Source organism: Erpetoichthys calabaricus, chromosome 1 (assembly GCF_900747795.2).
Source record: "Erpetoichthys calabaricus chromosome 1, fErpCal1.3, whole genome shotgun sequence".
NCBI classification, from domain to species: Eukaryota; Metazoa; Chordata; class Cladistia; order Polypteriformes; family Polypteridae; genus Erpetoichthys; species Erpetoichthys calabaricus.
This window is the reverse complement of record NC_041394.2, coordinates 246,490,363-246,507,246: the sequence shown is the minus strand read 5'-3', so window position 1 is coordinate 246,507,246 and position 16,884 is coordinate 246,490,363. Positions and strand designations below refer to the sequence as shown.

General features: G+C 37.1%; 1 protein-coding gene across 1 annotated transcript in view; it reads left to right on the top strand.

The window, feature by feature from the left end:
- Window positions 1-16,884, top strand: part of camk1da (calcium/calmodulin-dependent protein kinase 1Da) — a 407,111-nt gene that overhangs the window by 287,211 nt on the left and 103,016 nt on the right. The window contains exons 4-5 of the mRNA XM_028813685.2: window positions 10,624-10,762; window positions 13,437-13,563. Of these exons, the coding sequence (XP_028669518.1) occupies window positions 10,624-10,762; window positions 13,437-13,563 (266 nt within the window). The remainder of the gene's footprint in view (window positions 1-10,623; window positions 10,763-13,436; window positions 13,564-16,884) is intronic.

The following is a 16,884-nucleotide window of genomic DNA, read 5'->3' as shown; positions in this document are numbered from 1 at the left end:
GTCACTAATCTGTGTGGATGTGCAAGGTAGTATTTCATTATACCTTGTATGCAAGACGATGAACTTAAATTTGAACTTGCTATCCACTTTATCTGAGAGTCTGCCCAAATCGGAAGGCTGGCCTGTCATTATATTTGTAAAGCAGCTTGATGTTGCAGGACTTTTATACAGTCATATCCTGGACAACTACCAGAGTGCCCTCATGACTGTTCGCACCTTAAGAGTATGCAATGTCACATCATAACTACCTTTATATACTGTGATAGACGGCTGGCAGCTCAACCCGGCCGGGATGCCCTGAGGATGGAAGGATGGGGAGAGGCAGCAGCTTTTGGACACTGCCTCCCCCAAAACACTAGATAGCAGCTCCCCTGGAATATAACGGTGCCCCGGATTCCTGCAGGGCATCCTGGAACTTGGAGTGTGTTTTCTCAGCCCTGTTGGGTACCGTGGGTGCCGCCAGGAGGAGCTGTAACAGGACCAAAGGAGCCATGCTTCATTCATAGCCCGGAAGTACTCACGAGTCATGAGGATGGAAGCTCCGATGTACTTAAGGGCTGAAGAAAACTCGAGCCTTCCATCTGACCCGGAAGTGCTGGCAAGTCACGTGAGAGAAAGAACGGAAGCACTTCTGGTCAAGGACTATATAAAGGACTGTTGGGAACCCAACAAGCGAGCCGGTGTCAGGAGGAGTAGGACAGAGTTTGCTGGGAGGTGTGGAGGAGAGAATTGTAGAGATTTATTATTGATTTACTGGTGTTTATTGGTGGCTGTGGTGCTGAAGGAGCACTATTTAAAGAAGAAAAATATTAAATACCTTCTTAGTGCTTTTCCCTGTGTCTGCGTGTTTGTCTGTTGGGTTTAACGGGGCGACAGCGACCCCTAGCATTCTTACAATACACAATTGGCAATTGACACAATGGAAAACAGTAGATTTACAGTTATGAGTACATGAAACACAGAGTTTATTCTTGTATTATTATTTATTAATTAAAGTATTATTTATTTGTATTATGTCATCTTATTTATCTTCTTCTTATTATTATTATTTTGTACACTAGGGGGCTTTGCCCCCTGCTCGCTTCACTCGCCAACCCCTGTGTTTGGTTTTCCGGATACACACTTTTAAGATTTTTTTTTTCCTTGGAATTGTTGCTATCTCATTAGTTTCACTTTTATTTCAGAACTTATGTAAAAACAATATTTGGAATCTTTCGAGTCCCAATATGCTGAATCTTTTAAATGAGGTCCATGAGACATGTGTTTAATGACTTTGTACCATAATTCAGGATAGGTTTCTCTGTTTGGAATTTCAGCACAGACAAAGTGATCTACATCATCAGCAATTAATAATTTTTTTTGTAAAGTAACCAATAAATGCATGTGAGGTAAAACACGTTTTTGAAATTCTCTGACTTAAACTTCAAAGCCTTACAATATTTACATACTTCTGACATATCACCTGTGTCCATATATTCGATCTCTATTCGCCTTTTCATTATTTCTCCCAGTAATAATGTCTCTTTTTTTGCGCCAATGAGATGTTTAATGAGACAGTCTTTTTTTGACACTGTCGTTTTTTTCTGCTTTCATATTCTGTATTTTGCTCTGCATGTGTTCGTGCCTACGTTTTTTTTGAGTCTGTTGAATTCCAGTATTCATTATCTCTAACCTGCATTGCATGTATTTGGCCCCTTTGTTTTGTAACCTCTTTATGACGTTTTACTTTGTTTTCTACTCTGTCTTTTATTTCTGACCTCACTTTGTACTGCTTTTTTTTCAATAACACCTGGGGCCTCATGTATAACGCCATGCGTAGAACTCACACTATAACATGGCGTAAGCACAAAAGTGGGAATGTGCGTACGCACAGAAAAATCCAGATGCAGGAATCTGTGCGTACACAAACTTCCACGTTCTTCTGCTACATAAATCCCGATCAGCGTGAAAAGTAACGCACATGCATGCACCTGCTGCCCCGCCCAACTCCTCCCAGAATTACGCCTCTTTGAATATGCAAATCAATATAAATCAATATAAATAGCCCTTAAGCTCAGCCTTCTGTGAAAAGATAATGGGAAAAGCACGGGGGAAAATATAAGAATTTCAGCAAATACCAAGTGGAGGCAAGGAAAAACTTATTATTCGTTGGTTTAAACAGTGGTATAATCAACAAAAGGAAGTTTCGGAGAAACTTGAAAGCTCAAGTTCACAAAGTCGCACAGTGCCTGAAATAAAAAAGAAGTCACATATCAAAGTCGCCGTGAAAAGGCGAGTCGTAGCCCACCGTCTGAGTGTCATATGAAAGCTTATTAGGGTACAGACAAAAAAAAAAATAGGCACACAGTGGGGAAAAAAGCATGAAATGTCAACTTTAATCTCGAAATTTCCACTTTAATCATGTAGTTTATTTTGCCATTAAAGTAGAACATCATAAATTTCATCTTAAAATTGTTTAATGTACTAATTTCTCAAATCCCATCGTAACTAAAGTAGCACGTTAAATGCTTTGTTCTGCATTTGATCTTCTATGTGCTCTATGTGTGTGAATCACTACCTGCTTCTTAAACGGGCTTTCTCTTTCTCCGACAGGACACAGAATCCATTACATTCGTAATATTACAGCTCTCTGAATAATTAAAATACTGAGATGTATATGGGATATCTTTTTCATGATGATGGGAATGAAAGCATGTTATTAAACATGGGAACACAGTGTCGCAGTGCTTGTTTATGCCTCACGTAAGATGCTTGCTGCGCCATCCGCGACCTTCAATGAAATAATTTATCGCAGCAGTACTGTCTTTTTCAAACATACTAACCTCCAATTCTTGTCCTTACTTTTCTTTCTCCAAATACCCAATCGCCACACAATCAGCTCTGTAATAGACGTTAAACCATCTATAAGCTTAGGACGCCGATTCTTCAAAACATTTAAGGAAAATTGAAATATCTTCGTAGTACGTGTTTAATTATTCTATCTATCTATCCTACCAGTGTCGCGCCAGCCCAGCAAGAATAAAGCACGAGGTATAGAATAATCCGTGAACTAACCAGCGCTGCGGCACCGTGTCCTCACATTTTTGATTATTAACAATGTAGATTATTTAAATTAAGTTAAAGTTTTATCTGTATAATATAATCAACATATTTTGCTGCATTTCATCTTAAAAATGATATCGTCATCATATGTAAATACGCGTTTTATAAAGTGGTGCAGGTTGTGCAATATTATAACTGTTGTGCAAGTTTACAGTGAGGTAATTGTACTTCTAAGTACAAACAGTTCTACAAGGAGCACTTGATGGACTGATTGAGTGCGTTTAAAGTTCTTGAGATGAAACTGTTTCTGAACTGCGAGGTCCGTACAGGAAAGGCTCTGAAGCGTTTTGCCATGGCTGAGGCAGCGTGTGCTTGATGCTTTATCCCGATAATTCTCTTTCCGATCAGCTGCTGCTGTGATTCTAAACTCAGATACAGTGATATAAATACTCTGAGTGGTGCAGTGAGAGTAATATGGAAAAAGATGATCCGCTGTTGCAACCCTTAACGGGAGCAGCTGATAGAAGAAAAAGAAGGTGCAGTGAGAGTAACAATGCTAAAGCAGTTATGGTATTTGGAATGCTATGGCTATTCCCTGGACCATTATATTGTTACAGGTTATTTACAATCAGATGCATTACACTAATAAACAATATGCAGTTAGTTTCAGTGTATTTATAAAGCCGCATCAGGAATGTGGATCTAAGAAAGAAAGGGTGACCACACAGGAACAGTAGCACTGCTTTGACGCTGGGTGCCGCCAGTCTGCAAAACCGAGCAGAGAACTTGCGAATGCCAGGGTATGAGGTACGGTGGAAATGTGCGTGGCTTTACGCCAAGTTTAGGTTTTATACATCGTGATTTGAGCGTGGAAACGTTCGTACGCAACATTTCTGTGTGTATATACCGTTTATACATGAGGTCCCTGGTCCGTGGTGATTATTTTCCCTTTTTCGAGTAATAATTTCCGTTTGCACTACTGCGACCTTTACTTTCTTTTTTTTATACTTTCTAATTTTCCTACTTTCATATCTTTAACTCTCTCCACATTTGTATCATGCATACGTTTTTTTTTTTTGAGCCTTTCGAATTCCACTGCTTTCATAATCTGCTCTGCATGTGCATAGCGCCAACGTTTGTGAACGTGTTTATGAAGTTCTACTTTGTCTTTTACTCTGTCTTTTAATTCTGAGCCTGATTGGACGTGCTTTGTTTCAATTCCACTTGTTACGGGCTGATAATTACTTTCCTTATTTTCTGAATTTGCACCTAAATTATTCTTTCTTTTTTGCTCTTTTTTCTCTCCAACGCTTTTGAGTCTCTTTTCTCTGCACTGCTTTCTTCTTCGCTTAGTCATCGACGTTTCATTTATAACGTATTGTCCTTATACGCTTTATATGCACTGAGACCCTGGATCTGTGTGTGCTCAAATCCTTCACAAGACTGAATGTTTTACTGCCCCATTGTCTTATTTGATACTGATTGTAAGTAGGGCATGTCTTGCAAGAATCTCATGTTCTACATCATTGCGAGATGGTCCTGGGTCAATCTATTGGCACAATGTCTCATGTTTAAGGTCCTCGTGGGTCTTTTAACTGTCTTCCGTGATCTTAACGTGAAGATCATGTCTCGATGCCCTACTGTTTCTCTCCAGAATTTTTTTTTTTATAATAGAGAGACTTACTTAGCAAGTAGACTACAACAATGTGTATATAATGGAGGCTGGCAATTTGAGCACTTAATAAAGTTATTGTAACACTAAAAACCTGTCTTTTTCCACACAAAAAACTGTAAACTTACTTTTGTCCACTTTTTCCCCACTTTTACAGTTTGTGAGTGTGTGTGTGTATATATATATATATATTTATATATATATATGTATATGTATATATATATATATATATATATATATATATATATATATATGTATATATATATATATGTATATGTATATATGTATATTTATATATGTATGAATATATGTGTATATGTATATATGTATATATATATGTATATATATGTATATATATATGTGTATATGTACATATATATGTATATATATATGTGTATATGTATATATATGTATATGTGTATATGTATATATGTATATGTATATATGAATATATATGTGTATATGTATATATATATATATATATATATATATATATATATATATATAATGTTGTGGGGAACAGCCCGGACACAGACAGGTAGACAAGATGTTATCACCCAACACACGTTTATTTACATTATTCTCATCCATTACAGTGCACATTCCCAATGCCTCAGCACCAATCACCCCTTAAGTCCTTGGCCACACTCACAATGCCTTTACAGTTTCTGGTCCGCCTCCACTCCTCTTCACCAAGCTTCGTCCTCTTCCACCCGACTCTTGCCCCTGACTGGAGGGAGGCGGCCCCTTTTATACACCCCGGAAGGACTCCAGGTGCATCCTGAGGCTTCTGTAGCCACACCCCTGTGTGGCGGAAGCTCTAGCGGTGTAACCGGAAGTCCACCGGGTGTCCCCAATCCTCTTCCCCCAGCACTTCTGGGGGTGGTGGAAGTACTGAGGTCCAGGGCTCCCAAGGCATCGGGGCGCCCCCTGGCGTTGACCACGGGCCCCTACAGGGATGAGCTTCCAAGCTCTGTACCCGTGGCCCCCAAAGCAACCAGGGAGGACGCCCCCTCGTGTTCTGGAGGACAGTCCTCCTGGGCATCCTGGCAGGGCATGAACCCCCGCCAGGTACCACAATGTGTGTGTATATATGTATATATATATATATATATATATGTATATATATATATATATATATATATATATATATATATATATATATATATATATATATATGTATATATATATGTATATGTGTATATATATATGTATATATATATATATGTATATGTATATATATATGTATATGTGTATATATATATGTATATATATATATATGTATATGTGTATATATATATATATATATATATATATATATGTATATATATATATGTATATGTGTATATATATATATATATATATATGTATATCTATACATATTAATAAAAGGCAAAGCCCTCACTGACTGACTCACTCATAACTAATTCTCGAACTTCCCGTGTAGGTGGAAGGCTGAAATTTGGCAGGCTCATTCCTTACAGCTTACTTACAAAAGTTAGGCAGGTTTCATTTCGAAATTCTACGCGTAATGGTCATAACTGGAACATATTTTTTGTCCATATACTCTAATGGAGGAGGCGGAGTCACGTATCGCGTCATCAGGCGGAGTCACGTATCGCGTCATTACGCCTCCTACGTAATCACGTGAACTAAAAACAAGGAAGAGATTTACAGCACGAGTCAAACGCGGGAACGAAGGTAAATGACGTTAATTTTTGACTGTCTTTTAATACTGTGTAAGCATACATATTAACACATGTGCAATTAAACGTGTGCATTTACGGGGTGATTTCTCAGGCTTAAAAGCTCGCCTTTTATCAAACACGGGAACAAAGGTAACTGACATTGTTCACTGTCTTTTAATACTGTGTAACCATACATATTAACACATGTGCAATTAAACGTGTGCATTTACGGGGTAATTTCTCAGGCTTAAAAGCTCGCCTTTTACTAAAAAGGTAAATGCAAAACTATTTTCAATCATTCTATGATCTGCTTCTCACAACTGAAGGCACCGTGGCTGATGTTACGTCACTTGCTGTCCAACCATAAGCGTTACCTCATATGTAACCGTACACTCTCTTCACTCCCTTTCGGGAATCGAACCTCTGAGGTTTTCTTTTGTTCTTAATTAAAATTTAAAAGCAATACTTCACCGTTGCTAAGCCCCTCTAGCGCTGACGTCCCAGGTTTGATTACCGTAAGCAAGTGCAGTGAGTGTGTAATTACATTCACGGCATTCGTAGTCTGATTCACAATCTGATTGTATGGGTGGTTACCTACTAGGTAACGCTTATACTTGGCCACCAAGTCAGGTCGAAGTGATCACTCGAGTAAAGGCAGCTTCACAAAAAAACAGATCCGTAACAAACTGTTATTAGTATATTTTCCCTCAATTTAAAAACGTTTTATTTTCTTCTTAATAAAAATTTAAAAGCAGTACTTCGCCGGTGCGAAGCGCGTGGATTTGACCGACTGACACATACAGACATATTCATGAGTGCAGGTACTTAGGAAAGAAAGCACCGTGTAAACCTAAAGTTTAAATTAAGTTCATAGACCTACAAAAGGTTGCCATTCATTTGAGGCAAGATTGCTTTTCTTCTGTACAACTATACGTTGCATTCTCAAGAGTGTGCTTGCACGGCTTCGGATATAGATATATATATATATATATATATATGTATGTCTATATATAAATATGTAAGCTTATAAGTACTGCCTTACTTCTCTTTAAGAAAGGAAGATGTAATGATACTTGATTTAAACGATTCCATGTCTTCCTGGGTTTGCGTAGCTTATTGTCAATATCTTTACACGTTTTTTTAAGACTTATTGACTGAAACGGGCTTTCACGAAAAAAGTTAGGGCTTTGCTACAGGATACACCCTCCACAAGTTAAGCAAGTAAAAATAAAATATATATTTCTGTTTTATTTAAACCTTTTAAGTTCGTATGCATAGCCCCATTTGGCTGTTTAATTTTTTTTTTCTTTCTTCAGTAATATTTAATCTCCTTAAAGAAAAAGAACATATCCATTTTACTTTTTTTGTATCTCTTTAGTAATATTTTACTGTAAAAGGATAACCAGTATTTAAACCTTTTATATTACTTTATACATTTATTTTACACAATGTTCAAAAATTAATAAGAAAGCTACATATTTTGGCAGCTGCTGCTTTCATTTTCAATGACATGAAAAAAGCTCTCCAAGAGAAAACGTCAATGAAGAAGAAACAGTTTGCACTATCTAAAAATTAGAAACCCTCATTTATAAAAGTTTGCTGCAGATGACTTAACTGAAAATAAATGATTAGTTCCTATGTGTATAATACATATTTATCTATTTTACTTATGCCTTTATTCCACCAACTTACAACATCTGAGGTACAATTTGTTACATTACTTTTGTTTTTTGCAGCACAGGCAGGTGAGGTGACTTCCTCAGGGTCACACAGTGGTGTCAGTACCAGGATTTGAACTGACAAGCTCCGGGTTTACTGAAATATTACTGAACAAAGAAAAAAAACGAAAACGGGCAAATACGGCTATGCATACAGATGTCCATCCGTCCATTATCCAACCTGCCATATCCTAAATACAGGTGCCAATAAGTACATATGTACAGTATATATACAGTATATATATATATATATTATATATATATATATATATACAGTATATATATATATGTGTATGTATGTATATATGTATGTCTATATATATATATATATTTAGATATGTAAATTTGTATATGTATATATATGTTTATGTGGATGTGTATATGTGTATATACGTATGTATATGTAGATATGTGTATATGTAGATATGTATATATATATGTATATGTATATATATGTTTATGTGTGTGTGTGTGTGTATATTATATATATAAAAGACAGCAACACTCATAACAATGACAACACAATTACATTGACAATCATGTTACGTTATTTTTAAAATGTTTCCTTTTTTTTTTTTCATAACCTCTTTAACACACTACTTCTCCGCTGCGAAGCGCGGGTATTTTGCTAGTATATATATATATGTATATGTGTGTATATATATATATATGTATATATATATATATATATATATATACAGTGATCCGTCGCTATATCGCACTTCGCCTTTCGCGGCTTCACTCCATCGCGGATTTTATATGTAGGCATATTTAAATATATATCGCGGATTTTTTGCTGGTTCGCGGATTTCTGCGGACAATGGGTCTTTTAATTTCTGGTACATGCTTCCTCAGTTGGTTTGCCCAGTTGATTTCATACAAGGGACGCTATTGGTGGATGGCTGAGAAGCTACCCAACTTACTTTTCTCTCTCTCTCTTGCGCTGACTCTCTCTGATCCTGACGTAGGGGGTGTGATCAGGGGGGCTGTTCGCACACCTAGACTATACGGACGCTCGTCTAAAAATGCTGAAAGATTATCTTCACGTTGCTACCTTCTGTGTGCAGCTGCTTCATGAAGCAACATGCTGCAAGCTGCTTCGCATACTTAAAAGCTCAAAGGGCACGTATTGATTTTTCTCTGTCTCTCTCTCTCTCTCTCTCTCCCTGCTCCTGACAGAGGGGGTGTGAGCTGCTGCCTTCAACAGCTTTGTGCCGTGGTGCTTCGCATACTTAAAAGCCAAACAGCTCTATTGATTTGTTTGCTTCACTCCTTTGAAGAGGAAGATATGTTTGCATTCTTTTAATTGTGAGACGGAACTGTCATCTCTGTCTTGTCATGGAGCACAGTTTAAACTTTTGAAAAAGAGACAAATGTTTGTTTGCAGTGTTTGAATATCGTTCCTGTCTCTCTACAACCTCCTGTGTTTCTGCGCAAATCTGTGACCCAAGCATGACAATATAAAAATAACCATATAAACGTATGGTTTCTACTTCGCGGATTTTCTTATTTCGCGGGTGGCTCTGGAACGCAACCCCTGCGATGGAGGAGGGATTACTGTATATGTATATATATATAGTTATACTTTCACCTGGTCTCAAGAGTGGTACCTGAGGGTTCGAGAGGTGGACAAACGCTATATCTGCTACACTGGCGTAGTCGGCAGGATACTCTGGCCGTCTGGAGGCAGAGGATCTGCATTTAAAATTAAATTTGTTGTGGCAGAGAACCCTCAGGTACCACTCTTGAGACCAGGTGAAAGTATAACTAATATTTATTTTATAATTATACTGTGCACAAAGCACCCTTTCCACCACACTACTCATATACAATAAACTCTCAAAACCAATACAATCCTCCACTCCCAGACACTTCGCCCTCCTAGCTCCCAGCTCAGCTCAGTGTACTGGGCTTCCCAGAGTCCTTTTATACACCCTGACCCGGAGGTGTTCCCGTTCAACAGTCCACAGTTCCTTTTCCCTTCCGGGTCAGGGTAAACAGTCCTTTTCTTCAACCCGGGAGCACATCGTTTCTTCCTGTCACGTGACTGTGACGTACTCCCGGGTTAAAGGGCACATGCGAGCCTACGAGCCCCCCTACAGCGACGCCTGGTGGCCCCCAAGGTATCCAGCAGGGCTGTGTATAAAAACTACATAGTCCATGAGGCCCTGCTGGAACTCGGGGCATGTCGACGCTGCTGGGAGAGCTCCTCCTGGCGGCCTGGGGGTGAGGGCCGGGGAAAGAAGCCGGCAATCCACCACAATATATATATATAATGTATATATATGTGTATATGTATATATATAATGTATATATATATATGTATATATATATATTAGGTAAACAATTTCCTATACAACTGAGCTTTCTTTTTTTTTATATACTGCTCTGTAAAATAAAATGTATGTACAGCTTCTTGTCTAATCACGATTTTTTACAGTTAAGTTTTTTTAATCATTAATTGACAAAAAGTAACAGTGGTGGTTCTGTTTGCTTTTGCCAGGGTGTCAGGAGGTGAGCTGTTTGATCGTATAGTAGAGAAGGGATTTTACACTGAGAAGGATGCCAGTACTCTGATACGACAAGTTTTGGATGCGGTCAATTATCTACACAAAATGGGAATAGTGCACAGAGATCTCAAGGTATTTTTTTTTTTTTGGTTGTCACCATCTCCCAATGTAAATAATTTTATACTGAGTATTTTGAATTCTTACTCTGTAACCTAGGAAATCATCCTTGTGAAAGCCACATTGTTCTGTTGTAATATCTGTTAAGTATTCCTCATACCATAAATGTTAATTTTGTCATCCAAAAAATATCATCCAATGTTTCTGGTTACCATATAAATATGCAAAATGAGTCATGAAAGATAATCAAGGTGAAGTGTTACATTTCAGTAAACATTTAATCAGCCTTGAAGTGCCACATTAAAATAAATATACAACAGAACATTGCATTGAGACTACACATTCATAGAAGAGGAACGTGTAAGTTTTCTGTCATTAAATTGGGTAAAAGACAGATTTCCTGGTATTGTGAATAACTGTATTAAACCTGTTTTAACTTTCAATGAAAGTCAAGTGTGGTATCCCTATATGAGACTAATCTAATAGTCACAGAATTCATGTCATGGTCTCTAATTTTGAGAGTTCAGAGTGGCTAAACTTGTTGTTTATCAAACTTCAGATTGATCTTATTTAAAACCCTTCTTAATGGGCTGGATCTCCTACTTTTATCAGTTAAAAATAGATTGTTGAACCATTAGTGACATAATATAAAATTCAGAGTCTGGAGTCCAATCTATTATATGCCACTGTTTCATTGCAGGGCCTAATAAAGTATCTATCTATCTATCTACATATACAGTATGCCCACATTCATAAACCTCCAACTATGAATTCTTCTGAGGTAAGGAAGTATGTGGCAGTTTTTATATTTGTCCACCAATGACCTATCATCTAGATTCCTGACTTGTACATGGCACTACCAAGGTATACCCCAGATTACTGGACTCTCAGCTGATCTAAATTAATTTTCAAAAAATAATTTTTGTTTTTTAATGGATGGTGTAATGAATGCTATAGCTTTTATTATGGACACCTTCTGTCAGAGGTTCTCAAAATCAGTCCTGGGAACCCACTGTGGCTACAGGTTTTTGTTCCAACCAGTTTCTGTTTTTAATTGGACTCCTGAGCTAATTAAGTGAACTGTTATTTCCCAGATTCTGTGTTTTGGTAAAAATATAGAAATTAGAAAACTAAGTTTGGTAAAATATATATATTAAAATGTACTAAGCCAGGGGTTCTCAAAGTCAGTCCTGCGAGCCCACTGTGGATTCAGGTTTTTGTTTCTACATGATTTTTAATCAGTGACAACAACTGATAACACTGATCTCATTTAATTAGCTGGTATTTTTTTCTCTTCTTTTATTCTACATTCAGAAAAGCATAGCATCATGATTTTTACATTTATAAGACATTTAGAAATATTTCTGCTTTTGCTATAGATTTAAATGCTTAACTCTTTTTTGTTGATTTCAATATATTTTGCCCTTTATCTGTGTAGTTTGCCCCCTTCATTGTATCTTAATAATTACAATTAACAACTAGCAGAGCAGACACCCATGCAAACAGCACTGAACTGTGAAGGCTGCAACTACTTTAGCATCAGACTCACTAATTAGTAAATAATGGATTAATTAAACAATTAAGAGAGAAAGAGAGAGAGGTGAAGAGCATGCGCTGATACAGCGCATTGCTGCTCCCACCACACGACAAACGAACTCAGGATCCAGATTAGGACCCGAGTGCAGCCATTCAACGGGTGACACCTCAGCACCACACTAGTTCAGACGAAGTGGAACAGTGTGAGAGGTCGAAAGAAAATTAAGATGAAGATATTGTTAAAAATGAAAAAATACATTATTCCTATTGTCGCAGGTGGCTGGGGGTCGACCCGGCCAGGACGCCCCGGAGGACCAGAAGAGGGCTTACACCTTCCCCAGACCACATGAGGGCGACCACCCTGGTACCTATGGGAACCACGGGTACAGAGCTTTGAAGCTCAACCCTGGAGGGGCCCGTGGTCACCACCAGGGGGCACCCCAATGCCTTTGGAGCCCTGGACCTCAGCACTTCCGCCATACCTGGAAGTGCTGGGGGGAAGAGAAGCAGGGACACCCGGAGTGCTTCTGGGTGCGCAGCCAGCACTTCCGCCACACTGGGTAGTGCCGGTGGAAGATTGCTAGGAAGCACCTGGAGCACATCTTCATTCGTTGGCTTGAGTCGGGAGTGGAGAAGGACGGAGCTTGGGAGGAGAGGCAAGGAGGTGGCCTGATGGAGAGAAAGGCATTAGAGTTGGCCTGGACTTTGGGGATGTTTGGGGGTTTTTGAGGTGCACTTTTGTAAATAATATGTATAATAAACGTGTTGTGGGTGAACCATCTGTGTCCGCCTGTCTGTGTCCGGGCTGGCTTCCACACTATATAACTGCTTAGTACATTTTAATGCTTTTTTTTTTTTTTACCAAACTTAGTTTTCTAATTTCTGTATTGTTCCGAAAACACAATCATGCGAAATAACACATCACTTAATTAGCCCACGAGTCCAATTAAAAACAGAAGTTGGTTGGAACAAAAACCTGCAGCCACAGTGGGTCTCCAGGACCAAGTTTGAGAACCCCTGCCTTATATGGTTAAATATTGTTTATGGTACAACATTAATTAATAATCTTTTCTTGATAATTTTCATTTAGCTGCTTGTTTACATTTGTTAGACCAGTTTGTAACCCATCTTATATTTTACTATTTGTTCTCAGCCAGAAAATCTACTATACTTTAACCCCGATGATGAGTCTAAGATTATGATTAGCGACTTTGGGCTGTCCAAAATGGAGGGAACTGGAGACGTTATGTCAACAGCTTGCGGTACTCCTGGATATGTAGGTGAGTGATTGAGTTCTTACAGTCTCTTGATGGAGAAAGGAATGAATATTAATTGTTGCATTGGCGAGAGTAAGTGTTGAAATCTACAACCACAAACTAACTGCATGAAAAACTCTTTTACAGGATTATTTTTACAGCTTAGAAAATAATTGATAAAGTCATGCATTTTTGAGCATATCTGACCACTGTACCTAACAATTAAAAAGTAAACTTAATAGTCTGATATTTAGAAAGCACAAATGGTTTACAGGGTGGAATAAATGTTTTTTGTATAATTTAGTAGTAAAATATCTGAACCAGGTTTAAGGATGTATTTAGATTTTGCTTTTTTTTCTTTGGTGGATTGTGAAATAGTACTTTTGTTATTTAAATTCTGGTACAACTTTCTTTAAGAATATCTATTAATAAATAAACAAAATAACGTTGGTTGTATTATAACACTAATTTAATGTATTTTGATAATATTGTACTTCATTATACCTAGATGCTCACAAAAAATGCTCACAAAAGGAATAGTACTGTAGCTCACTACCACCACTCTGGTTGTTTAGTTGTTATGAGAATCACCCCTTTTATTTAGAGGCCCAGAGGCGATTACTGTGGAAGTTCTGTTGTACATTGATTCTTCTGTAGGAGAATAGTAGGATAATAACACTTTGTATAATTCATTCATGAATATCTTCTCACTCTTGCAAATTATGTATAAAACCTGATCAAGGTCTACAATGAAACTGCAGAATCTATTCGGGAAAATTAAATAAGGAAAGAGTCAAGACCTTGTATTTCATTTATTTCCCATTCTATGGTTGTCACCATCAAATGAGAATTCCCGGAAGTTGTTTAAAGACACACAGTGCCTCTAATTTTTTACTGAGGATTTTTTTTTCTTCTTTAAATTATTTTACCTCAGTGACAGTTTAGATTTCCTTTATAATTTTAGTGTGAGATCAACCTAAGAAATAATAGACATTTTTTCATAACCTTTTTCCTCATATTTACCAAGTATGCCAATAATTCTGTAGAGTACTGTACTTAATCTGTACATTTAATCTAATTCAGGGGACAAAAGAATTTGAGGAAACAGTAATTTTGAGTTTTTGCACATGCTTTCAAACCACTTGGTCATATACTGATGTTATATTTAAATACATATAAACCAGTAGAGGGAAATGTTGCAAGCACACAAACAAGTTTTTTTATAGATATAATGGACAGTGGCAGCTTGCCTGTAGGGGGCACTAGGGAATATTGCTCCTTGTGTCAAAAATGAAAATAGCATATACAAATTATTTTAAATATTGAGATAACATCTGTGTCACAGAACAAATTTACCACTACTTCTTTGGCAAAGAACATTAATTTTGCTCCTTAGGTCTACAGTATGTTTCCCATTCATTAAGATTTGTGTATGAACATAATTTTCAACTATACACTGAAACTTCTAGGTTTGAGCAAACATCTGTTTCCATGTTACCATGTACTTTGGTATTTGCACCATGTGGGACATTAGAATTTTTACCCATAAAGAAGAGGATCAAGAGTTACCGTAAGTAGTTTATGAATTTCCAGAGCTGTGTTGATTGGCTGTATTTGTGAAATGGAAGCACACTTCTAAATGGTAAGAGAGTTGGGTGGAGGAGTCAAACTAAGTAAACTATAGCGGCTGAGAATGTAGATCTGAGGCAGACTCACAGATACATGTGAAAGCTTAAACCTTCAGTTTCGCTTGTTATGAGCAAAACAGCTCGATTCTTTTTTAAGGCATATTTAAATTAATAGAAGTGCAGTGATTGCACACAGGTGGGCTGTATTTAACTAATTAGGTGCCTTGTTAAGACAACTTGTGGCACCTGTGCTAATTTGTATTTGCTTCGACAAAGGATGAGAACGTTTATGCAATCAAGGCCCTTTTCTTCCTCATTATCTGAAATGCTATTTAATTGTTCTTTGAGTTTCAAAGTGCAGAGCATGCTGTGTAAATTGGTGGAATAAATTCCTGCTTCACTGCATTGTGATTCACGTTTTTAGGCAAAAAAACATTCAAGAGAATATAGACTATTACAAGGTGATGTTGGTGTATACATGTATTTATCTTTCTCCTACTGTTAATAACTCAGGTAAGAAATTAGGTGCAGAGTCAACAAAGTATGAGATAAAAGCCGTGGTTCAGCCCTCATCTTAGCATTCATCTTTAATTCATGATTCATTATAAAATATTAAGTGATTCATCATTAGACTGCTTTGTCTGAAAGTGGTTGCTTGAGTAGTAACTGATGGAAATTCAACATTTGCTCCTGGTATTTGTAACAGAATTGAAACAGTGGCCTTATTATATAGTGTAGGGCCAAAAGGAGAATTCTATGTTGAATTATAAAAAAAATAGCTTGTCATAGTAAGTACACACAAATTGTATTATTATGTGTTAAAGCATTAAAAAGTGTTTTGATTATGACAGATCACCCAGCATAGCTTATCAAAATGTTACCGTCCAATATATTCATAAAGCAGTGAAGTATTGGTGCAGCACAGAAGAGGAAAATTGCTGCTGCATAAGTTTTGGGATATGCGATAGATCCAAATAACTGTAGTTGCTGGTCAATTTTAGTGTTGAATGTGTCTTTGTAGTTCAAGAAGAAATGTATAAAATGACTGAAAGGGTGATTTCAACATACTTGTAGCACTCAACCATTGGTGCTCACCAAAATACTTATTTTCAGACATAAAAAAATTGTTGTATTAAAACTTTTTCATTTTTCAGGGCTCCCATCCACTTGTCTACTAACCCAATTAATCACCAGGGGCCTTGTGTGTAAATGGTACATACGCAAAAAAATATGCCTGATATGTATAAAAGGTAAACTTGCCCTAAAGTTACGCATATTTTCATGGCAGCATCATGCCTTGCATATGCATTTTTATGCACGGTATTGCAAATGGGTGGCACCAAGCATCAAAGTAGTGCTACTGTTTCTACAGTATGTGGTTTCCCATTCTTCTTTAGATTCACATCCATGACATGGGCATTATCAAATACTCTGAAATTAATTGCATATCAGTTTTTTTTATCATATTATTATTTATTTTTTTTATCATTTTAAAGGAAAATAAGTTTATGGAGGAGCTGTACCATACAATGACAATAAAGGAATTCAATTCAACAGAATATGTGTTTACAGATGAGTATGACTGTCTTCTAAGTCGATTTAGATTTCTAAGAGCTATCCTCTTGGATCTGTGTGCTGTTAGAAGATTAGGATGTATACTTGATACCATTTTTATGATGAAATGCATTAAAGTATATATATTACATTTTACAGAGAA